The sequence below is a fragment of the Brachycentrus maculatus genome, unplaced genomic scaffold (genome assembly GCF_059751285.1).
Source record: "Brachycentrus maculatus isolate JH-2025_06_01 unplaced genomic scaffold, ASM5975128v1 h1tg000368l, whole genome shotgun sequence".
Classification (NCBI taxonomy): domain Eukaryota; kingdom Metazoa; phylum Arthropoda; class Insecta; order Trichoptera; family Brachycentridae; genus Brachycentrus; species Brachycentrus maculatus.
The window spans coordinates 349,265-362,995 of record NW_028281117.1 but is presented as its reverse complement, the minus strand read 5'-3'; the positions used below and the strand labels follow the sequence as shown (position 1 = coordinate 362,995).

At 40.3% G+C, this 13,731-nt stretch overlaps 1 protein-coding gene across 4 annotated transcripts in view; it reads right to left on the bottom strand.

Moving 5' to 3' along the window:
• Positions 1-971: 971 nt before the first annotated feature.
• brm (ATP-dependent helicase brm) overlaps positions 972-13,731 on the bottom strand; it is a 28,696-nt gene continuing 15,936 nt past the window's right edge. For 2 of the 4 annotated variants that reach the window (XM_088269923.1, XM_088269926.1), the window contains exons 16-26: positions 12,252-12,661; positions 11,644-11,829; positions 10,400-10,558; positions 9,666-9,837; positions 8,787-9,017; positions 7,506-7,676; positions 6,205-6,413; positions 5,320-5,508; positions 4,136-4,265; positions 2,958-3,129; positions 972-2,001 (exon numbers count right to left, since the gene is read on the bottom strand). In XM_088269923.1, coding sequence (XP_088126049.1) covers positions 1,859-2,001; positions 2,958-3,129; positions 4,136-4,265; positions 5,320-5,508; positions 6,205-6,413; positions 7,506-7,676; positions 8,787-9,017; positions 9,666-9,837; positions 10,400-10,558; positions 11,644-11,829; positions 12,252-12,661 — 2,172 coding nt within the window. In that variant the 3' untranslated portion in view covers positions 972-1,858. The remainder of the gene's footprint in view (positions 2,002-2,957; positions 3,130-4,135; positions 4,266-5,319; positions 5,509-6,204; positions 6,414-7,505; positions 7,677-8,786; positions 9,018-9,665; positions 9,838-10,399; positions 10,559-11,643; positions 11,830-12,251; positions 12,662-13,731) is intronic. The other 2 variants (XM_088269924.1, XM_088269925.1) reach the window with 2 other exon arrangements.

The following is a 13,731-nucleotide window of genomic DNA, read 5'->3' as shown; positions in this document are numbered from 1 at the left end:
TTTAATAAACACTTTTGATCATTTTCACGTTTTTAATTGCGTAGTCCGCCTGACGGATGTTTAGTTACTACAAATATAGTTTAGTTATCTAGGGTTGTCATTTTGTCCGCCTCCGTAGTGTAATAGTCAGCACGCTCGGCTACCGTTCTGGAGGTCCCGGGTTTGATTCCCAGGGGGGGTCAAATAAATATAAGTGATTTTTTCACTCTAATATTTATTTAATAATACCCTGGACTGGTACCTGAAGCGGAGGGCTGATCACCTTTCCTTCATATGTAAACGATCAAGATAACACTGCGTTTATATGAAGCAGTGCCCTATGCACCATTGGGGTGCAGATAAGGGTTTTATTTATTTAATTATATCTAGGGTTAAAATGTTGATTTTTTTAAGCCTTCACTCTACAGCGAAAAATGACATTTTTGGATTATATCATTGTTGCAGCAAACGAACACATGTTTTTGCGACTAAATGAAGGTTAAAATATTAAAAAAATTGTAATTGTAATATTTTCAGATAAAAATAAAATAATAATCGGCACACTTCCTAGAAAAATTGTCTTAAAAAATCTAGCAGGGATTCATTGAAGAAAAATAAGAATTGAATTAGCAACATCTATAAAACATAATTGTATCTAGATATATCTATGTTGCTAAAACGATGTACGTTTTGTATCGAGATAATAAACTTTCTAAAAATTTATTCATTTCAGAATGACAGATGAGTCTAATAAATAATAATAATGATCATTTTTCATATAATTTTTTTCTCATTGCGCGACTTTCACCCTTCATTCATTTTTAAAGTTTAGTAGAATCAATTATACACTTATCGGCGTTGTCAAAATTTTTTCCATCAACTAAAACACATGATTGTTTGAAGCTCACATGAAATGTTGCGGCAATTTTGACACAAAATTCTAAAATGTCAACCCTCCCATTAGTGGCAGTGGGAAAAACAAATGCGTGTTGGGGTTTATTTTATTTCACATTTACAGTTTTTTATTCAACCAATTCAAACTTGATTTGCGACTATTGGGTACAAAAAAATATCTAAGCTGAAATTTGTAAAAAAAAAAGTAAGAAAAAAATGTTTGACTGAAATTATGAATTTCCACCGCTTTTGTCGATTTGAGCAATAAAATACATAAATTTCTTTTCAAACATCTATATATCAGCCTATATAGGAAAATTTTTCTCTTTCTTTATCTCCTGATTTGAAATATTATCCAAAATTTCCATTTCCAATTAACGAACTTAACTTACTGTACGTTGTATCTCCTTGCATGAAATTTTCATTTATACTTTAATTTTAGATGAGGCATTTCAAAATGTATTTTATGATGGCCTACAGCGTAAAACTTCTAATTTTTAAGGTCCTTAATGACGTTTTGTACTCACTCTTTTGTCTCTTGCTAAATCTCCGTAGAATATAAAACCATCAAAACAGTCGCTAGCTGTTGCTGCTACAGTAGATTCACTTTCCTAGTAGCAGCAAGAGCTAGCGACGGACTCTTATGAATATAGTATATATGTTCAAAGAATTTGTATAACTTGTTGTTGAACAGAACCGTACGGTTGAACTGGTCGAGGAGATGTATATTAGGGTCCCTGTAGAACAAAATCAGGGCAATTAATTTTTCAAATCACGCAATTCGCGATTAAGTTTCGAGGTAGTATTTTAGGAAAATAACGCTACACGAATCGTTCAAAATTATTATCATCAAATGGGAACATAATGGCTCGCCATCGTAGCCGACAGGTTAGTGAGTTTGTCTGCGCAGTAGCCGTGAGGCCCGCCACTGTGCGACTAACAGAGGGTTGAAGGGAGATGCGGAAAGTTAGGTCGGCAGAAAGATTCAATCCTCTTCATAGTCCTCGTCCTCGGAGACGTACTTCTTAGCAGCCTTCTTCTTCCTTCCCGGCGTGCCCTTCCCTTTCCCCTTGAGCTTGATCTTCATCTTGACGGAGCGACTTGATTCTCCGTCTGAATCTTCTTCATCTACGAGAAAAATATACATAAAACTTGATATTGTAGTCATACAGGAGAAAGTGACCAACTACCAAAACGTAAAATGTTCAGGAGGGCCATTTAAGTCACTATTGCTTGGCGAGAAAATGAACACCAATGCAGTTAGTCATTTTTACCAAGTCAATATATTATACTTCCAAGTTTAAAATCCTTTGGGATGTTTTCAGGGCAATATTAAGCTAGTAAGATACCAAATAGTCAATGATCACATTTTTGTAAAAAAAATGCACTTGGTCACTTTCTCCTATATGGCTACGATATATTTGATGAGATTTTAAATTTTGTTTTGCAAATTACATTTTCCAGGGGTGTCAAAATAAGTTTCAGTATTTTTCACTCTAATATTTATTAAATATTACCCTGGACTAATTGGCGCCTGAAACGTAAGACTGATCACTTTGCCTTCACGTAATAAACAATCAAAATCATTATAACATTAGTACCCTATGCACCATTGATGTTAGAAAAAAAAATAGATAAAACAGATTTTGTGTAAATATATTTTTTTCATTTCTGTATCAAAACTAAGAGTAGCCAGAGAGAATAGAATGTGACACCACTGTGCACAAACAATATTCGTTTCTTCCACATTCACGCATCTCCTCATACATACCCGTCGATTATTTTGACTCAATAATATTAATATAAAATATTTTATCATGCCAAGTTTTCCACGGTCTACCGCTGGTCTGTGTTATCTAGATTGTTAATTACACAAAAAGACAAACAAGGTGATCAGACCTGCGCTTAAAATCACTATATAGTGAAGTTGTTTTGTAAATCATAAAACAGAAAATTGCAAAATTTAAGGCTTCAAATACTGATAAATTATATTACATTACAGTTTGATGGAAGTCTTTTTTGTTAAATGTTTTGCGTCATGGAAATATAAGTTAAATTGGTATTCAAAGAACCGAATTGGTTACCTTCTTCGCTGGGGTCGTTGGATGGCTGCGTGAGGACGCGCGTGCGGGCCGTCTCGAAGACGCCGCGCAGCGCCACGCTGTCCTCGTAGATGAGGGACGCCTCCTCGTTGTAGGTCTGCGCGTTCTGGCACAGCTGATTGAAGTCCTTCTCCAGGTCGTTCATCTCCGTGTACTGCGAGTCGGGAACACAGTGCCAAATCAGTGAATGACAAAATACAGGCGAGAATATTAAACAGCCAGGGCAGTACTGGGACTGAATCACCCTTATATAAAGATGATACATTCTCATTAACAGTTTTTTTTAATTCAATGAAAATAGTGTTACTAATGAAATTACCGTAAATTATAAGTTATCTCAAAATACACAAATTTGAGAACAATCAAAGTTTATTGAGGGATGATTGAACATTCCCTTTTCTCTATTTTATCCCTTATCGCACCCAATGGTGCATTGGGCATTGCAATGCATCACCGCAGTGTTTTCCTCATCGTTAATTACGTGAAGGCAGCATGACCAGTCCTACGCTTCCGATACCAAACCAGGGTGGCATTAGACAATGAAATGTTTGCAGACTATTTATCAGATTGTTCTTGGGACAATGAAGGTGAAGTATTATTGGAAAATGAATCTAGTAGTGATGATGAGGTAAGAATAGGCTGAATGCGTTGGAGATGTGCATCTATAGAAGAACGCTCGGGATATCCTGGAGAGACCACATCTCCAATGACGAGGTACTACGATTGATCAAGGAAAGGAAGCACCTACTCGTGGCTATCTCCAAAAGACGCGCCGAATGGATCGGCCACGTGCTAAGACAAGAGGGTTCCTGCACAAAATAATAGAGGGGACGATGGAGGGAATAAACGCCAGAGGACGCCCACGCCGCCAATACCTAAGCGACTTATACCAAGACATGGGCTGCTCGACGTATGAGGAGCTGAAGAGGACTTCGGAAAATAGGCGAGAATGGCGAAAGAGATGTCCCCCGTTGCTACAGATCAATCCGCAGGATTGAGACTAGAGAGAGAGAGTGATGATGAGGACATACTGACACCTAAACAAATTTATAATTTTTGCAGAATACGTAAAACGCCCGCTCCTAGTACTAATTAGCGAGCAGATGTGTTAAGACTAATGTCTTGACTGTATTGTGTTATGGAGTTCCTCCGAAGCTCACCTTTCCATCCTCGATCCTGGCGAGGATCTTCTTGATGTCCAGCGGGCGCTTGATGACATCGTAGTAATCCGGCAGCTCTCGCCGCGAAGGGAGCTTCATGAAGGGCTCCGACAAGGGACGCCCGTCATTCCTGGCAGATACAGAACATGTTAGAGAACTGGAATCCAAACTTCATGGACAAAAAACAACATACATTTTTTTTATTGTAACAAAATATATATAATTTGACCTCTCCACAAGTTTAGAAGAACTTAAATTTCAAAGCAAAATTAGAAGTCAAGATCTCTATAATTTTAGAATTGATTTGAAGTTTTACTTGGTAAATACTACTACATATTTATTTATATAAATAGTGGTTTTTATCAAGTAAAAACAGGGATTTTTCCATGTAACACGGTGGAACAGCGTTCTGGCACCTTTTTTCAATTTCCAAAATCAATTAGTGGAGACAATGTTTGTGGTTACGTAATTACAATCTATATTTATATAATTCCTCAATATGATGGGAAAAGTTGCTTTAAATTTTATTTAAATGATATTTTTTTTAGTAAAACGCTTGGACATGAAGTGAGTTCAGGGACCTTTTTTTGTTAAAAAAAAAGCCCCGAGTAAAAGTAATTTAAAATGGATAGATATTACTGCAAAGTGATTCTCAAATCAACTTATAAAATTATAAATGATTATACATTAATGTCCGCCTCCGTAGTGTAATACCGTTCTAGAGGTCCCGGGTTCAATTCCCAGAGGGCGGGTCTAGTAAAAATAAGTGATTTTTTCATTTTAATATTTATTCAATATAACCCTGGACTGGTACCTGAAGTGGAGGGCTGATCACCTTCCTTCGTGTGTTAACGATCAAGATAACACTGCATTTATATGATGTAGTGCCCTATGCACCATAAGGGTACGAATACATTAATTCACAATTCCTTACCTTCTCCCTCTTCAACTCCTTACCTTATCCTACTCCTCAAACTAATCAGCATTATCTACTCGGTAATGTCAAGCAGCTGTATTACCAGTCTGATTTTTGTTGGCTGGAAGATATCGCCAATCGTAACAATAAGCACATTGTATAAGAGATTTGATAAATAAGTAAATGAGTCTATTATCGGTATATCTATATATTCACTCAAGGGGCTTCAGCTCTAGACTATTGTGTAGTTTAGCAAGTATGTACTCACGGGTCCTGGTACTCGACCACCTGCTTCATGACCTTGCGCATCTGGCGCTTGAGCAGGCGCGCGTCGGCGGGCGGCGCCGGCGTGCCGGGGCAGGAGCCGCTGCCCCCGCCCGCGCCCGCGCCGCGCCGCTTCTTGCCGCCCGTGCTGCACGACGCCACCACGCTGTCGTCGTCCGACTCCTCCTGCCTTCTGTGCGACACGCGCCATCATTACACACCACACAAACACAAATACAACTCAAAAGTATGAAGAAATCAATCAGCTAATATACGGTATATAAAAATACCCATGAACACTTTCAACCAGATACCCATGGGCATCCCGCCGAAAGGATCGTCAATTACCCTCCAGCCGCCCATTCTGGGGTCACAAGTGCATATTCTAATATTTGCATATATGGGACAGGTATATATTTTTTTTATTTTTATTTTAGGTACCGTAGAACGGGGCTACTTGAACTTTGATGTGTTACTTGAGTCCAGCACAAAAAAATATTTAGATCGTGGTATCTGGTGGAAATACTTTTCCATACATATTTCGTATGTATTGAAAAGTATTTCTACTCGGTCTTGGTGAGTGGTTATTTACTAATATTACTAACATTTTTGGAAAAAAAATTAAAGTTTATTTTTGAGTCTACTAAGTTGCATTTTATTAACAAAAACACATAAAAAGTTAATATTGTGACAATTGTTTCGCCTTGTTAGGGCATTATCGAACGAATGTATGCCCTAACAAGGCGAAACAATTGTCACAATATTAATTTTTAGTGTTTTTGTTAATAAAATACAACTTAGTAGACTCAAAAAATCTGTGTTTGATTTCAAATTAATACATAAATTAAAGTTTATATTTGATTGTTGTATGTTAGGTGTGTGTATTGACCTTCTCTTGCGGCCCTTCCTCTTCTTCTTGGTGGAGCCGGTGCTGGCGGCGTCGTCGTCCTCGTCGGGGTCGTCCTCCCCGAACTCCTCGTCGATGGCCTTGAGCCACTCCTTCTCCGTGAGGCTGTCTGTGTAGTCCACCTCCTTGCGCTGCCGCGAGCCGCGCCCCAGCAGGCTCTCGTCCTCCTCGTACGTCCAGTTGGACACTTGCTGCGGGCGGGACAGTCACACGAGCACATTATCAACTGTCAGTGGTTAGAGTGGCGGACTCTAGAGTCGAACCCACTCTACCGCAATTTGATACCTATTTCTAATAAGGAGCCGCTTAGGGTCACAGAATACAGTAGAATCGCGATATAACGAATCGCGATATAGCGAAAAATTAAGTATATCGAAAAAAAATACGAAATTTATTCCCTAAAACCAATTTTTCATACAAAAATGCATTTATATAACGAAATCCCGTTAATATGTATAACAAAATCACTTTTGTCACGTACGAAAAATGCTAATACATTTACGTAAATTTATAACGAAACATTTTTTTTAAAAAGATGATATTATAATGATGATATATAAATATTTATAAGCCGCGCCGCCGCAGCATCTGCCTTATGCGGACGGTTTTATGGCCTTTTGGCGGCGCACGGTGGTCTGTTTTACTATGCACCTAACCTTTGTATTAGTAAATAACGCAGCGATATTTAAGAGTAACTCAATACAATACCCGTTGCAGTCACACTCTTGGACAGGAAAAAATGGTTCTAAACTGAGGACTTTTTTATATTTATATTTCTGTACTATTATTATGACAAAGTTCACTATGTTTTAATGGTTCTATGTTTCTATGCTCTGAGGGATGGGTGTTGTCCTAACATATGAATTTGATGATTTAACCATGTGTGCATGGAACATGGCTTGACTCTGGCCAATATCTGTACCCGACGGATTCTTCAGTTCTTTGGAACGTTGCGCGTGGCAACGAGGATAGCTTGGAACGACTAGTTGTGATCGGTAGCCTGGAGGGAAAGAGAGGGGGAGGAAGATCCCCACACGATGGACCGATCAAATTAAGGCAGCAGCAGGCACCTCAGTGGTTGGAGCGCTACGTGCAGCGCAGTCAAGGGATAACTGGAGAAGAGTCATTGCTTCTGCAAGGGTCACAACCCTCAGCAATGAGGAATAAGACGGAGAAGAAGCATGGAACACCGTCCACCTGTGACTGCACTGCAATAGTAGTGCTAGGAGCAAACCTTCCGGTCTCGTAAATGCTTGGTATAGATATTCAGAGTGCGGCCTTACCTCCTCATCCACCTTGACGAGCCAGTCGGGGAGCTCACTCTCCTGGATGAGCCGGGACTTGGTCTCGGTGGCCTTGCGCTCGATGTCCATGTTCCTGAACATCTCCGTCTCATCCTCCGAGCGGGATATCATCAGGTTTATCATCTCGTCATCCGGCACCTCGTTCTCCTCCTGAAAATTATTGTTACCGTTGAACAGTGTCATTTGGAAAATCGCTATTCGTTTGCCTTGCAAAAAGACATTAATGAACTCTTTCTCCGCGGTTGACATGCAGTGGTGATTAGCTTTTACTTTCATTTCTTCACCATTTCTGTCTAAAAATGCTTGCCCACCAGCCCTAAACATATTATGGACATCTTACAAACAAACAACTCTTTGCGGTGGTATGGACATGTGGAGCGAATGGATAGCGAGAGAATGACTAAGAAAATATATGTGGCGAATGTGAGAGGGAAAACAGAACGTGGACGACCGAAAAAGACTTGGCACGATCAGATCAATCAGAACCTAAAATCTGGCGGTGTCAAAAGTCTGCGTAATCGGAGGGCATGTATGACTAGATGTATGGATGTGAAGGAGGCTAGGAGTGTATGTCAGGACAGAAGAGTGTGGCGTTCCATCCTCTCTGCCTACCCCTGCGCGGAAACGGCGTGATGGTAGTAGTAGTAGTAGTAGTAGTAGTAGTACAAACATTAATCAAATTATTTATAAAAATACAGTTGTGAAATCGGCTAAAAAAATCATGCTTTTGGCAGTATGTAGCATGCGCGAAATTAGGTTAACTTTTATTTAGAAGTACTTTTTGCATATGGGTTGACATATATAATGAATATAAAGATATCGAGGGACACCCTCAATATCTATTTGACCCTTTGCATCAAAAAGTTTTTTTGTATGTGCATACCGTCAGCGCAATAAAATTCTGAGACTAATTACTATTTAATTGTGCTTACATGATTCTAGTTTAATTATATTAAAAAGTTTAAAAAAAACGTATTTTAAAAACATTGAGTATTAAAACACTCTCCTTACCATTCATTGTTTACTTTGTGTAATACCACATTTAAAAAAAAGTGGTATTACACAAAGTAAACAATGGATGGTAGGGAGAGTCTTTTATTACAATACCACAAAGTTATCAATGCTTTTAATATACAAAATATATATTGAGTATTAAGTATTTTGTTGGCGCCATAGCGGCGGCACTCCAGTAGTACGACAAACTATACGTGCCATCTCCATCTCTATACGGGCGTTCCAGCGTTAAGGCGGTATACAGACCTCCTCCTCGTCCCCGTCCTGGTGCAGGATGCTGTGCAGGAACTGCTGGCGCTCGGTGCCCGTGGACTTCTGGTCGAACATGCCGGCCTGGATGACCTTCTCGTCCATGTTGAGCTTGTAGCGCGCGGCCGCCAGGATGCGTTCCTCCACGCTGTTCACCGTCATGAGGCGCAGCACGCGCACCTCGTTGCGCTGGCCGATGCGGTGGGCGCGATCCTGCGCCTGCAGATCCTGCAAATTCAAAAATACAACATGATTCATGCGCAATTAATACATTTATGATATAATGAGGTGCTAATGATATGTGTGGTGTGATGTATGAATACTTAGCTCTCTTAGAATCGTCAGAATCATTGCTTATAAATTAAAAATGTACTTACTTGACCGCAGACCACAGTTTATTAATTTAAAGTTATAAAATATAAGTAACAAGCCATGTTTTAAGAAAAATAAAAATCACTGCATCTAGTTGACAATAATGTCGCTGGCATCAAGTGTCTCGAGCAGTGATCGCGATCAGGATATTGCATGTGCACACTGGTTTAATAGACTCTCCTGCGTCCGTATGCAGTGATAACAACCTTTAGTGGTTTACCAGTGCGGGCAACTTGGCGGGTTTGCTTGTTTATTTAGGTACCTACTCGTGACTGACTAATGAGTCCCTGCAATAATTAACCAGCACACAATTTTCAGTACAATAAATTAAAGGACATGACATGCCTCTACTCCTCACCAAGTGACCCACTCAGCAACTTAGTGACACTTAACGCAAAAAGCAATGGAATGATCCGAATAATAAATATAGAAATTGGAAGAGAAACAATAGAGTAACCAACGTGGGACTTGTTGAATGTGATACACATATAGATATGACGTTACCTGGTGAGGATTCCAGTCGGAGTCGAAGATCACAACGGTGTCGGCGCTCTGCAGGTTGAGTCCCAGGCCGCCGGCGCGGGTGGACAGCAGGAAGATGAAGTACTCCGACTTGGGGTCGTTGAACTTCTTCAGCAGCTCCCCGCGGTCCTCGGCCTTGGTCATGCCATCCAATCTGCAGACAGGATATGTTGTCATTACATGTATACATGTTACAGTGCAACAGGATTAAGTACAGTGTAGTTAAGAGTTTTGAATTTTGGGATATTGACACATGAGGATTGTCAAGATTTTAATCATTCTTGAGATTTGGAACGGCTTCCATTACAAACATGTTGACTTCTATATGTATACTTTCGTCTAGTTCAGTTCAATTTATTATTATTTTTTTTTTGCTGACCCATTGTTTGCAGGAAACGCTTAAAAACGTCTTTTACATACTGTTGGTAAGGCGCCAGAGATGACAAAAAAAAAACATTGTACAGATGGGAATTGGGTTTGTGGTAACTTGTAGTTAGTATACTGAGGGTCGGGCGGCAAACTGTCTGAGTGTAATCAGGGTCCGGGTTGATGAAAAAACCGCACAAGAACAAACAATTAATTGCATTATTTCTTGGATTCATAATTTGAGGAACTCATTAAAATTGTATTTGTATGGTTTGTCACATTTAACTTGTGATTTTTAACAATAAAAAAAATTAACAGACAAAACGATATGGTCATAGAGTGAGTCATACCTGAGATATTGGAAGTGCCTCCATCCCATGTAGTCCTCGATGATGGTCATGCACTGCGTCATCTGACAGAACAGCAGCACGCGATGTCCCGACGCCTTCAGCTTGGGCAGGATCCGATCCAGCAGCTCAAACTTGCCCGAGGCACGGTACAGGTCCGGTCTGCGGGGTGGAACAAACATACACGTTACATTGGACAATATGCCACAAATATGAGAGATGTCGGTGTTGGAAGAAGTAAAGGAAAGGCCATTAGCTTCCTTTACACAGATATTCTTCTTCTTTCTTCTTTAACCCGTATCCGCACCAGATGGTGCATAGGGCACTGCACCATAGCGACGCAGTGTTATCTTGATTGTTAAATGCGTGAAAGCATTTTCTTCTACCTTACTTCAGTCTTTCCTCTACCTTACTTTTGATATCAGTTACACCCAGGCTTCCACGAATGCGTGAACTTGAATGCAGGACCTCCAGCATTACAGGCAAAAATTGCAGGCCAAATGTGTAAAACTTAAAAAAAAGCATATATTAATTAAAAATATATGCACGTGTCCGCCTCCGTAGTGTAATGGTCAGCATGCTCGGCTACCGTTCTGGAGGTCCTAGGTTCGATTCTCAGGGGGGGTAAAATAAATATAAGTGATTTTTTCACTGTAATATTTATTTAATATTACCCTGGACTGGTGCCTGAAGCGGAGGGCTGATCACCTTTCCTTCATGTGTAAACGATCAAGATAATACTGCGTTTATATGAAGCCACCTTACAAGGGCCCAGAGCAGCCGTGTACTAAGCTTTGAGAACGGGTGTTTGCGGAGAATCTTAGGCGTGCGGTGGTTTGACTTTGTGAGGAATGAAGAGATAAGGCGTAGGACGCAGCAAATCTTGGTCACAACTGTCGTCAAGAAAAGGCGATTCAGTTGGCTTAGCCATGTACTCCGCATGCCTCCTGAGAGCCGCCATCAAGCTTGCCTCTTTTACAAGGCATCAGGTTCGCGCCGCCCAGGACGACCACTGCTGACAATTCGTCGGCAGTTCTCGTCAGAACTTCGCGACGCGGATCTGACTTGGGAGGATGCAAGGGAGCTGGCAGCCGACAGAAAAGCCTGGAGACAGTTTGTGGACTCCATATGATCCACCTAGGGAGCGGATATGGTTATTATTATTATTATTATTATATGAAGCAGTGCCCTATGCACCATTTGGTGCGGATAAGGGTTTTTTTTTCTGCGTCCTACCCGTGACTTACCCTTGCACGACGCCGGTGGTGCCGATGTGGTCGCAGTACTTCTCCTCGATGTGCTGGAACATGAAGGGGTGGTTGCAGAGCTTGCGCAGCTGCACGATGGTGTTCATGAGGGCCTTGGCGCCGCCCTTGCCCTTGGTGCCGCGCTCCGACCCGTCCGTCAGCAGCACCCCCTTGGACTGCATGTGTCTGCAAACAAAGCATCAAATTTTGGGAAAATGGAAAGTGTTTTTTTTCAATACCTATCCAAACTAAGTCATAGTTATAATCGGGGCTTTTTTTCATGTAACGCATTAGAACGGCGTTCCAGCACCCTTTTTCACGGACATTTAAAAAAAAAGATATTTGAATGTAGTTTTTTGGTAAAAAGCTTGACATGAAATGAGTTCTGGGACCTTTTTTGTTTAAAAATAAGCCCTGGTTATAAATAAGTCATAGTCAAGAGGTCTAAGAGGTCTTAGAAGTCTCATGCGCAGATTGATGATGTGATGGCTAGTCGCCGGCATGTCGCACTTCGGGGATGGATCACAGATTAATGGAACGAAGATGAACCTGTAATCTGGAGGGATGGATAAGATGGATATGTAACTAGAGAATGAAGCGGCACTCACTTGTAGAGCACGCGCTGCAGGCCGGACATGTCGCACTTGATGATGTACTCGACCTTGTCGGGCAGCTGGGACTCCACCTCCTTCTTGAGGCGGCGCAGCAGGAAGGGGCGCAGCACCTTGTGCAGGCGCCGGATGATGAGGATGGTCTCCTCCTCGTTGAGCTCCACCTTCTCGCCGGTGGTGGCGAAGGGCGCGTTGAACCACTGCTCGAAGGTGGAGCAGGACTTGAAGATGGAGGGCAGCAGGAAGTTGAGCAGGGCCCACAGCTCGGGCAGCTTGTTCTGCAGCGGCGTGCCCGTGAGCAGCAGGCGGTGCGGCGCGATGTAGTGCGTGTTGAGCACCTGCGTCAGCTTGCAGTGGTGGTTCTTCATGCGGTGGCCCTCGTCGATTATCATGTACTTCCATTGGATCTACAACAACATACTATTATTTATAACAAGAGTACATATTCTATTACAGTAACAATAAGTATTTTTTATATTGTTTTGTACATTAAAAGCATTGTTAACTTTGTGGTTTGGTAATACATATTTATTTAATTTAATTATTTATTCATTTATTAACGCCCGTAAGGCCTTTACATATATAATATAATATTGTACAGCAATATAATAGGACGCAAGTACAAGAAACAATATAGATACTATAACAATAACAGAACATAAAATAACATAGCGTAACAATATCATTACAACTAAGTGAAGGAAAAAGAAGAGAGAAAAAAAAGACACTCAAAGCCATGGCAAGAATTCACCTGTCGCCCAAATTCAGGGACATCAAACACTGCTGCTTGAATTGGGTGAGACCAGTGCTAAATATAATATGTCTACGTGACCTATAATACCATTTCCGAGAGATTGGTTTCTACGCATGACACTATATAACACTTTCCTTATCATTCATCATTCACTCTGTACACAGAGTGAATGATATTTTAAAGTGGTATTACAATACCACTTTAAAAAACACTAATTTATGATAACCGGTTTCGGAATAATCATTCCACCGTCAGCTCTTTAAATGGAATTGTTACGGTCTGACATTTATACAGATAATAACAATTTTAAAAAGAGAAAGAAGGCAAATGAATCACAATGGAAATATTTTTTTATTTTTAACTTCAAGTCCACTTTTTATGATAATTTCACATTTTCACATGTCGCTCACTCCTTTCAAGAACGTCATAAATCAAAAAACTTGATTTTTCAGGAGAACGTTTTTAAAGTATGAAAATATAACACAATGTATTAAAAATAAATATTAAGCCACTTATTGAACGTTTTACTGTGCAACAGATTTTTTAGGTAAAACTTGAAGGTTTTTTCTACATTTGATAAATATTGAGTATATTTAAAAAAAATAATTAAACGATACCTTTTCTTCAAAATGCAAAATCAACACTTTCTGCCCTATATCGGGTAAATATAATGTTAAAAATATGCCTCTTTTGCTGGGATATAGTATATTTTCTGGGCATTCC